The sequence below is a fragment of the Sinocyclocheilus anshuiensis genome, unplaced genomic scaffold, assembly GCF_001515605.1.
Source record: "Sinocyclocheilus anshuiensis isolate Anshui unplaced genomic scaffold, SAMN03320099.WGS_v1.1 scaffold1900, whole genome shotgun sequence".
Classification (NCBI taxonomy): domain Eukaryota; kingdom Metazoa; phylum Chordata; class Actinopteri; order Cypriniformes; family Cyprinidae; genus Sinocyclocheilus; species Sinocyclocheilus anshuiensis.
The window spans coordinates 50,743-62,378 of NW_015555826.1; the positions used below are offsets into that span (position 1 = coordinate 50,743).

At 35.7% G+C, this 11,636-nt stretch overlaps 1 protein-coding gene across 1 annotated transcript in view; it reads left to right on the plus strand.

The window, feature by feature from the left end:
• The first annotated feature begins 242 nt into the window (after positions 1-242).
• Positions 243-11,636, plus strand: part of LOC107675314 (origin recognition complex subunit 3-like) — a 20,266-nt gene continuing 8,872 nt past the window's right edge. Inside the window, 14 exon segments of the mRNA XM_016469615.1 lie at positions 243-349; positions 492-546; positions 630-721; positions 818-947; positions 1,986-2,090; positions 2,371-2,425; positions 2,427-2,517; positions 2,882-3,021; positions 3,420-3,579; positions 3,671-3,784; positions 4,499-4,632; positions 4,716-4,779; positions 6,344-6,460; positions 8,035-8,114. Of these exon segments, the coding sequence (XP_016325101.1) occupies positions 878-947; positions 1,986-2,090; positions 2,371-2,425; positions 2,427-2,517; positions 2,882-3,021; positions 3,420-3,579; positions 3,671-3,784; positions 4,499-4,632; positions 4,716-4,779; positions 6,344-6,460; positions 8,035-8,114 (1,130 nt within the window). The 5' untranslated portion in view covers positions 243-349; positions 492-546; positions 630-721; positions 818-877.

Here is an 11,636-nt window from a genome sequence, read left to right on the forward strand (position 1 = left end):
AATAACAATTAAAGAAAGTGATTGATTTCCAACTTTAAAAATTAAGATGAATTTTGAGTTGACAAACATTTTACTTTAAGGAGTTCACATGATGAATGATTTAATTTTTCAATGCAGTATCTGCAAAAGACAGTTAAATTCAGAAATAAGAATTAAGGAGCTAAAATGAACAAGGTTGTACGAGACTCACACTACTACCCAGCAGGTGGCGGTAATGCACCTGAAAGTTGTGAAATAAAATATTAAGAAGAAAAAAGCGGTAGCATGAACGCATGGTGTACTGTTTTATTGAAGCTTGTTCACTCACTGTTGGTTTTGGAAGGACATAATGACTTCATCAGTGTCAAAGGTAATATTGAGCAGACATGCATTAATCCTTACGTGGCTGAATTAATCGTATTTGTTGAGAATAATTATATTAATACATTTATGATACATATATAGCCGACACATAATGACACATATCCAGACTTATAGATGGTGTTTTTCAGGGATGTTTTGTTTTTAAGTCAGCCTCCAAAAAGAGAAAGCGACATATAGGAGTTGGTGAGTAATTATTATCATTATTATCACTTTACAAATACTTATCATCATTATCGAGCATCTTCGTTTTATTTATTTGCATGTAGGTGGATATTTGGTGGATGATAGTGACGATAACGGCAGCGATCGCTTTAGAATCTGTCAGAAATTATAGGAAACGGTTCAAATGAACACAGAGGTACATCCTCCTCTGCGTCTGCAACCGCTTTGTCTAATTCATTAATTTGGTTCGTTTAATACGTTTATGTTCCTTGATAAATATATATCTTCACAGGTAATACAAGATCGTTGAATAAAAAGGTACTTGACAGTCTTGCAGAGTTCATTAAAAAGCATGGCCTCGGCTGCTCATCTGATGTCTGGAGACAGAGCCAGTGAAATCCCCACAGCTGGTCTAATGCTGGGTATGGCCTGATTCTTATTCAAAGATTTTCTAAAACGTTTTTTTTTTTTTTTTTTTTTAACTCAAGGGGTGCAGTTGACCTGTCCGAAATCACTGTTTAATTTTTTTTATTCATGTAATTATTTATTTTCCAGCACAACTCTTTATATTGCACATAGCTCCAAGAGTTGAACATTTAGAAAACTTAAAGTACTATCACCTTGGCCTGTTTAAAAGTTACAAATAGTCAGGGTTAATGCAAATCCATTTGTTTAAAATAAAGCCTGATTTGTGAAAATGTTCACAATCATATATGGTCACATTTGATAGACTGCTTTATCCCCCGGGGCTTGTGCAATAATGACATGCAGGCTGTGCCAATAGCAACCCTATATGCACACCTTGGCAATAGAATCGGCATTGGCTTGCAATTTTTTTTTGCCAGACTAAAATACTAATATATATATATGTATATACAGTATATATATAATACATACAAACAGTATAATAACTTTTTTAACTCGATACATTTTGCTTCTTTGCATTTAAATGTTTAAAGTAAACATGTTTCAAACAGATTAAATTGCAAAAGAATTATAAATAGCAATAGGTAACACTTTATATTAAGGTCTCCTTAATTGAATTAAGGTTAGTGCTTTACCTAACATTAACAATGAGAAATGGCTATATTTGTTACACTAGTTACGTTAACGTTAGTTAAAAAATACAACTGTACTTTGTTAGGTCTATTAAATAATACAGTTACAGTCTTTGATTTCTGAATAATAAATAATAGTTGACTGTATTTTGAAGTGCCCATAATAATAATATAGTGCATGTTCATTATTGTGATATATCATATTATTGTATATTGGCACATGCTTAATTTTATTATGGTAATCACAGGAAGTGATAGCCTCTCTAGTGGGGTTTGAGGGCACATGTCAGTACTATAGTAATTTGAAGAGTTGTGATGGAAATAACATTGGTACATGCAACATAGCCCAACTATTAGCTCCGTCTATTATTGACCTCAGTAAAACCTTTTATTGTCATCTAGGGGTAAATGTGCCAGATCATGCCATGACATTTCGAAGTCTGTGTAATCTCCTTCAGGATTCTGTCACCCCATTTATGGTGTCTGTTCATGCCAAAGAATGTGCAGGTGTGTATTTTTTGGGATGTGAAACATTTCAGATTTGTTAAAACACATGTACATCTGTACCTGTGCAGAGTTTGCTCTTATGTAGATCTCAGTGGAAGATTAAATAGACCAGCTTTATTCTCTTCCTATCTCTGCAAAATAAGCATATATGGAGCTTACAATGACTTATGCGTAGCCTCATCTGCATATAATTTGCCTTTGCATGTTTTCATTAAAATGTAATATTACCATGTTTTACAGTAATCCTGCAGTTCTATATATATATAAAAAATGTTGACAGCTGTGAAGCTCTTGATTCAGAAGGTTCTAGAGCAGCTGATGGGAAGTGGAGTGTCTGGATGAAGAAAAGGAAGATGATACAGCTTTGCTTCAAAAGACACCGTGTACTATTAGTGCTCTATGTCAGTGGTACAAGACTGTTACCAAGGTAGGAGAAGACAAGAGATCATAAACTGTGCTTGCTTACAATAAAAAGGCATGTTTATATTTTGAAGGAATACATTTTGGAGTGCTACTTGCTGAAAGGGGCTTTGTCCATGGTAAAGTAAATTCCAGATGATGCTCTTTGGTTATGTTTCTTTTGTAAATTTATATTCTTTTTAATGTAATTGTTCTGTATGTAATTGTAGTTGCGAGTAGAATAAAATGCTCATCTCAGATTTAAAATCTTAAAGCGAACAGTGTTTGGTAAGTTCTAGTAGAAATTTGAAAGAGATCCTGTGCTGTTTTTTTTTTACTTAACTTTGGTATGCCAAGCTACTTTAACAATCAGAATAATTGGTCTTTTGCAGAAATGCACCCAAGTTTCTCCAGAAAGGAAAGAAAACTTGACAAATAATGACTTGCCTCAGAGTTTGCCTGTTGTCGTGATCTTCAAAGACTTTGAGGCATTCAACTCACAAGTTTTACAGGAGTTTATCCTTATTTGCAGGTGGGATTTATGTAGTAAAATGTGCAGGAGTATGTGAAGTGTGATAGAACAATATTGTTACAGTACTTGCAAGGTGTTTTTTCTTTCTTCAAATTCTTGCCATCAATTCAGCTCCGACTCCTTATTTTATGGATTTTTTTGTAGGTTATGTCTTCTTACAAGTAAATTTCTTCCATTATATTCAGCAAAGCAGTTTTCATTGTAAAGACAAAAGTGGTTTCAGTTGATTGATGACCCATTTTCGTTTTTTAAATATAACTTTCTTTTGCATGGCTTGAAAGCAGTGGTATATCCTGTTTTTTTTTTTTCAGGAAATGCTAATAATGTTTCATACCTGAATTTGAAAAGTGGATATAATCATGGTCTGAAAATCCTTAATCTTTTTATCTTATTAACAGTCGATACACTCAGGAGCTTCCATTTGTCTTTATTTTTGGCATTGCCACGTCTCCCAGTGCTATCCAGCACAGGCTTCCCCACTCGGTGTCATCGTTGCTCTGCATTGAGGTCTTTCATTCTCTCTCATGTACTCAGCATTTAGCCTCTGTTTTTGACAAGGTAAATAACCATTGCGATTTGTAATGCAAGTTAACATCAACAATAATTTGGTTCTTTATATTCTTCTGATGCCATTGTTTGTTTTTCATAGCTCATTCTGAACTCTCAGTTCCCATTCAAGCTCAGCAGTAGGGTGATACAGGTGCTGGTTGGCATCTTCCTCTACCATGACTTCTCTGTTCAGAATTTTGTTAAGGGCCTACAGGTGAGCTGACATATATAGTGTTTGTGAAAGGAAAGTGTTTTTTTTTTTTTCTTTTCTTTTCTTTTCTTTTCTTTTCTTTTCTTTTCTTTTTTTTTTCAAATGACCTTTCATTGTGGCATGTGTAATGTTGCTTTGGAATGTATGTTATTGAGAAACAAACATTGGTGACAATGTTGCTACTTATTTGGCTTTTGTTGCTTTCTGCTATTGAAGCATACAACTTTCATTATTATGGAGACTAAAAGAAGCCAAAACTTACATTTTGAAAGTTATGTCTTCAGTTAATATATGTGAGTGTTATAAATGATACCGAAGTCCCATCTTATCTGCAGTAAATTTCAGGAACAAATAGACACATGGCAGTTGTATCACTTCATCTACATGTGCTATTTGTGCTTTGACACAGATGATTAAAACTCATTTTCAGTGATATCTGCCATTTTGGATTTGAAATATGGTTTCTAAGTAATTCAGTTTTTCTACTGTAATAATTACTACAAAGTTTTCAAAACTTCTATTTTGGAGATTGGGCCAAATCTGTCTAGCATCTTGTAACAAGCATAAAGGATGATGCAGTCATGTGACTTCAATAATAATGTACTTTGATTGTTGCAAATTAATTTATTATGTTATCTAAAACATTATTAACGTGAGGGTGGATGTGATATGAGAATGTTTAAGGAATATGGATATTTGAAACGCTTTGTCTTACAGTTCTCCATGTTGGAGCACTTTAATAGCCAGCCTCTCAGCGTGCTTTGCTGCCAAAAACAAGAGGCCTTGCTTTCTGCCAAGACATTGAGCAAACAAAATGTTGAACGAATCCGCCATCTACCCTCGTTCATGAGGTATTCACATCAGTGTTCACTCCAGTAAAGGGATGCACAACAGTTCTGTAACTACACACTTAAGTGAACATATGTCTTTGTAGGTATGTGGAGACTCAGGAGCCCCAGGAACAGGTGCGGCTTCTTACCAATGATGAACATGTCAAGGTAACATTATTATTCCACAATAGTCCATGTAATTGACTCAAATAGCACAAATCTAAAACACTATTTTTCTTTTTTCTATTCCTCTTACAAATTCTGTCCAGTATCGGCTCAGACTAGCATGCTAATCATAGGCAGTTCTTTGTAATGTAGCTTTGGGTTAACCAGTTAACTAAAAGCAATGTTAATGGCTAAGTTACTATAGCATGCAAATTTTTTAGCATAGTAACTAATACTTGTGTTCATTCTCATCTTAAAAGATTTCCTCTGCATCAGGTCAAGCATGTGTCTTCTAGGTGGCAACCAGTTGGTAACCCTGTTAGACAGCAAGGTTATTATCTGATTATTAAATTGCAAGATCAATGCAAGATCACTCATCAGCTAAAAAGTTCAGCACTGCATGTTTAAAGTAAAAGTCTGAATGCATTGTTTAATGTAATGTGTCAATAGATGAGATCCAAGCAGACAATATTTGTTGAATGTGTCGTTTAATATCAGTTCTGTTACTGAAACTCAGTTTTTGATCAAAAACTAAAATATAACATTTATATCAATGGCAGCATGGATGCAGTGATGAAACTATAAAGCAGCTTCTCTCTGCTGAACTGCTGCTTAAATCTTATTTTAAAAAAGTGGTGTTTGTCACTTGTTCTACATCTCCATCTCGCTGAAAAACTTGGAAGTAATGCAAATTTAGCACATATGTATAATCCCCTTTATAATTTGTGGCTTTAGCTGAAATTAAAGCAAATTTTTAATTAAGCAAATTAAACTTGCCGTGGTAGTCAGTGTTATTGGTTTTACAGTGTTCGGACATGCACTGATTACATTTCTTGCACTGCCGTCATTTTGCTTACAGAAATAAAAACTATTTAGTTCAGTTGGACAATGGATGCTACAATTATAAATGGAAATTATCTGCTCCATACAGCAGGAGTCAGATTTCACTAGAATAGACTAAGGAGGGATTAAACATAATAATGAACCACAAACTAGGCATTTGTTTTAAAGGGTTAGTTCACCCAAAAATGAAAATTCTGTCATTAATTACTCACCCTCATGTTGTTCTAAATCCGTAAGACCTCCGTTCATCTTCGGAACACAAATTAAGATATTTTTGATGCATTCTGAAAGCTCTCTGACCCTCCCATAGACAGCAAGGATCCTTACACTATCAATGTCCAGAAACATAGCAAGGAGATCGGTAAAATAATCCGTGACATCAGGGGTTCAACCGTAATTTTACAAAGCTACGAGAATACTTTTTGTGCACAAAAGAAAAAAAATTACGACTATTAAAATTCGTCTCCGTAGCGCCATTTTGGAGAATATCCACTGAACGCAATCAGCGTATGCTGTTCTGTGTCAGCTGTGGCACGTGGATTTTTGGGTGAACTATCCCTTTTAAAGTAAGGGAGAAATACAATCATCTTTCATTTATTAGTGTTACAACACTGGTATACGTATACAGAGAATACGTATACACTCACATAACATGCGGGAAAATAGATATTGTTGCCATGTTTAAAAGCATTACTAATCTTTTTTGTGATTTATATCTTTTCAGGAAGTATGTCAAAAATTACTGAAAAACCTCCACAAATACCACAAGAATTACTATCCCATTCTACAATGTCTGCATTCTTTGACATCATCACTGCCCAAGTTTCCTCTGGGGAAGCATGTAAGTACACCTTTTGATAACCCTATTTTACATGGTCCTTGTTATGAGTAATTATTATTATAATAATAATAATAATAACAGTAAATTATGCATGATTATATGCAACTAACTGTAAAACAAACCCTAATAATAACCCTAGAAGGTGTGTGGTTTTCAGTTGATATTGCTCAGTACTTAAATGTATAATTACACTGTGACAACCCTAAAGGGGTCATATGATGCAATTTCATTTTTTCCTTTCTCTTTGGAGTGTTACAAGCTCTTGGTGCATAAAGAAGATCTGTAAAGTTGCAAAGACTAAAGTCTCAAATCCAAAGAGATATTCTTTATAAAAGTTAAGAGTCAGCCACACCTACCAAAAACGGCTCGTTCGAACACGCCCCCACATATCTACCTCACTATGACAAATGCCTCGTTTGTAATGGGTTTTCATGTTTTTCTGTCATTGCTCCGGCCGGACACGGCATCAACACAGTATGTAAGGGGCGTAACATTTCCGTCTCACGCTTGAGGTATTCGGCCAATCACAACGCACTGGATAGCTGGCCAATCAGAGCACACCTCGCTTTTTCAGACCGATGAGCTTTGTAAAAATCGACGCGTTTCAGAAGGCGGGGCATAGAGGAGAAACAATAATGTACAGTATGTTGAAAATAATGTGTTTTTTTAACTTTAAACCGAATAAACACATTTCATTACACCAAATACACCAAATAATGTTCTTTTTAGCAGCATCATATGACCCCTAAAGTGTAACCAACCTTTTCAAAGCAAAGGCTTTTGTATATTTATCAAATAACAATCCATTATAGTTGAGGCAATTGTAGCCTCTCTGTGTGAATGTGGGACTCTCATGGAGAAACCTAAACAAACAAACACAACACTGACGCTTATAGAAACATAGTGCGTTAAAACCATTCAGGCACTTCATTGCCATTCACAAATCAACTCCCGTGGCCTTATGGAAGAATAAAGTCTCCATTGGGTGTGATTTTAAAGTGTCTACTTCAGAATTTCACCAGAAGTAGTAGGTCATCCTGGCACTTTTTGCCTATTGTTTTATGAATACTGTGAATTCTGAAGTACTACTCCTTTCACATACTGTTTTCTACATACTATGATTTAGGAAAAGTCATTTTGACTGTTCAGATGCAGCCTCTGCTTGATTACAAAGGAGAAGAAAAGAAGAACAGCTAGCTGTTTTGTACTGCCTGTTTGCATAAACTTAAACTGTGTCACACTGCTGGAAACACACATTGACAAAGCAGCATGATTGCATAATTTTCAGTGGAGAGCTGGCGACTGCCGGCAACGTGACAAGTGAATGTGACTTGCTGGCGACAAGACGTAGGCGTGACCAGTGACTTCAGAAAGTTGAGAAATGTTTAACTTTATGCAATCGAAAATGGATATTCATTTAAAATAAATAGGATCATGCTGCTTTGTGGCTGTGTGACACTGTTTTCTAGATTTGGTCAATGATATATAATTTTTTTTTCAGCTGAATTTACAATTAAATAAAGTGAATGGACAGTATTTAATGCTCAGCACTAATGCTGTTACTGTGCTTATAGATACGAGAACTCCATGTATCTTGCATTGAGAAGAATTTGTGGGAGACAGAGGAATATGATTCAGCCTTGCAGCTTCTGAGGTAACTTAGTCTACTGACTGGTCAGAAAAAAAAAAATATATATATATATATATATATTAGGGGTGTAACGGTACACAAACATGACGGTTCGGTACGGACCTCGGTTTTGATGTCACGGTTCGGTACAGTTTTGGTACAGCAGGGGGAAAAACTAAACAAAATTTACAGTGGTTTACTAAGCAAATTGCTCTTTCTTTAAATAAACTCTGTTATAATTAAAATTTTCTTTGGGATAAAAATCTACCTTGGCTTAAAATCTACCTTGGCTTATGCTCTAAACCAGGGGTCGTCAACTGGCGGACTCCGGTCCGAATCCGGACCGCGAAGCCTTTTGACATAATGAAATTAAAAAATGCCAAACGCTATTTTCTAACAAGATCAAATTTATATCAAGCACATCAAGGTCAGCTCAGTAGAGCTGTCACCGGTCCTATGGCGCCACGGGTTGTTACTACAGTTAACAGTTGCTAAGGTCAGACATGTAGAGAATGATTTAATTGAATATGAGCACTGCACATTTCAAAGTCCGGTGCTGTGCTGCTTTGTGTGCTGCCGTTACCGGGGAAACCGCTGTATTTCTGCTGTTCCAAAAACGCCTCCTGCTGGCAAAGAATGAATGTGCATTTTTATTAAGCCCGTCTGCTGTTTTTGATCGAACCAATGTGAAACTCAACCCATGTTTTTAAGCTGCAAACACGCAGTTGTACATGTGAACTGGTGGATCGACAAGAATATAATGCATTATAAAAATTTAAACAAGACAGTAAAATATATTTATATGTTATTTAATTAATAGGCTATAATAATTGATTGATAATAATTATTTAAATTAATATAGCCAAATAATTGATACTTTTGCCTCCATTTTCTTAAAAAAATGGTTTAAAGGCTGAAATGTGAAGTTAATCATTCTAAAAACCTTTTTGATTTTGTGAAAATTTGTATCTGAACTCTAAATCATGCTTTTTACAGTCATTTTAATTTTATTTGTGCAGGTCTTAAAAAGTCTTTAAATATACGCTTAAATAACCTGCAAAAACCCTTATCTGCCAAAAACCATCAATTTATGTTTTTAGGTAGGCCTATATAATTGTCCGGACCTCGGCTGGTGAGGAGGGTTCATTGCTGGACCTCAAGCAATTTTAGGGTGCTTTCACACCTGGCCTGTTGTTTCGGAACCTGGTGCATTTCTGTAAGCTTAGATATCTGCCACAATTCTGCGCACGAAAGATCATATTTTGAGCGCACAAAAGTGCATTTTGCACTCACGCGATCTGAGTTTTGTGGAGAAAACGTTTGTTTCGCAAAGAAAAAAGTATTTAGAGTGCACAAAAATAACTTTTGCATTTAAAATAAGTTTTTGGATGTGTGCAGACGTTCTCTTTTGCGCATGCAAAGTTTCACTAGCTTGCTCCCTTGATGCCCGCCCTCAGTGCTCTCTAAATGCCAACAGCTTATCTGTCTATAAAGCCTATATATATATATATATAAAAAATAATCCGTCTTCAAGTATTTTACTACACTTCAGTATGTTATTCTTAAGTAGGGGTCATTTTTTAGGATTCTATACTTAACCTAAGTCTCTGAGAACCTGACACCTTGCACTTCTGTAATAGTAGTTATTAAGATTGATGTCGTTTGGAATCATTAAAATGTGCTTGGAAAAAAATATGATCAGAATATCAACTTGCACAATAAATATGCATGCACTGTATTTTTCCTTTTCTGCTGTCGTGGTAATGCAAGAAATGCTGTGAGTGGTTGTCAAGGCAGCCAATCAGAATTTAGCAGCCTCGTCTCTGATTGGCTGGAATTATGGCATATTGTAACGCTGGGTTGTGCTGAGCAAGCGAGCTGTTGGCATTTAGAGAGCACTGAGGGCAGCGGGCATCAAGGGAGCGAGCTAGTGAAACGTTGCACGCGCAAAAGAGTGCACACATCCAAAAACTTATTTTAAATGCAAAATTGATTTTCGTGCGCTCTAAATACTTTCTTCTTTGCGAGACAAACATTTTCTCCACAAAACTCAGTTCGCGCGCGTGCAAAACGCACTTTTGCAGAATTGCGGCAGAGATGTAATCCCATACGTTTCCCCGCTTAGCTCGGTTCGTTTGGGCATATGTGAACACGGCAATCGCGCTCGGATCCGCGCCAAAACAATCGGTCCGAGATCGCCTGAACGAGGTGGTCTCGGCTCGATTGAAAACGGACTCTGGAGCGGTTCGGTTGTAGTGAGAAAGTAATCTGATCTAACGGACCAACGAACCAGGCTATATCACAATGTATAATGGGTAATTACGTAAGTTCCGTGAAAAGCATTAGCTGTGTTGTTTTGCTAATACTTCTAAATAAACCATGTGAATGTCTGGGTGAGCACATCTTCGCCATTCAAAATCAAAGCATACTTTTTCATTTTATAATGCCGTTTTACTGCTCTTCTTCCTAGTTATGTGCATTTAAAAAATGTTTTCCCGATGAATCCTGGACTCCTGCTCAAAGTGATAAGTTAATATAACGACATCTACAAAAAAACAACAACAATAAGTGAAACTTTGACCAATGAGAGAACAGTTTACTCGCGCGTGACTTGTATTAACAAATTTGGTCCGTTTAGAAACATTGCTGTGTGAAAGCGAACTGCACCAAGAATAAAAAGCAACATTGTAATAAATTTAATCCCTGTTTCGGAACAAAGCAACCGATTTACAGGTGTGAAAGCACCCTTAGTTGAAGACCCCTGCTCTAAACTATAGTGAGCCCTTTTACATTACTATAAGGTTACAGTTAACAACAGAGCCCAAACATAAATTTAATTACTATTTGTTTTTTAAATATAACAAGCAACAAAATGTATGCAAACATGTAAATTGCACATAATGTAGTTTTTAAATTAACTTCTAAATTATAAAAATTCTATTCGTTGTTGAACTATTCATTTACACAGTGCCTCTCATAACTCATTTCATAACAGATTTATTTAAACATTAAATAATTAAGACATCACTAACAGGTAAAGTAAAATATATTGAGTATAGTCTAATATTTCGCGAAATGCTCTTCTCTAGACTTCATTTATAGCGCACTAACGAGCTCTGGATATTGATGACTTCCTGAGGTAAATAAAATGCTGTGTGACAATTTTTTTACAAGCTGTTTTATTGCCGTCTTTCCAAGGTTGAAACACTGAGCGATTAAATGAGGTGTGAGATGTTCATTCATGTTTATTTCACGTTAAAACTAGTAAAGGGGAAGAGATGATCGCTCTGCCGTTTAAACTGAGGCGTTTATACAGCGATCTGCCGTGAGCACCAAAACGGCATTTATTGTTTGAATTTCCTGAAAAAAAGGAAATCATTTGAAAGATGAGACTTTGTTTCTTATCAAAAGTAACAATATAAAAAAAACTGGACGTTTCCAATGAAGTTCTGCTCATGCAGTGGTTAAAACAATGTATTTGTTTGGTACACATGCGCACCGAACCGAATTTCGATACGAATACGTGTATCGTTACACCCCTTATAT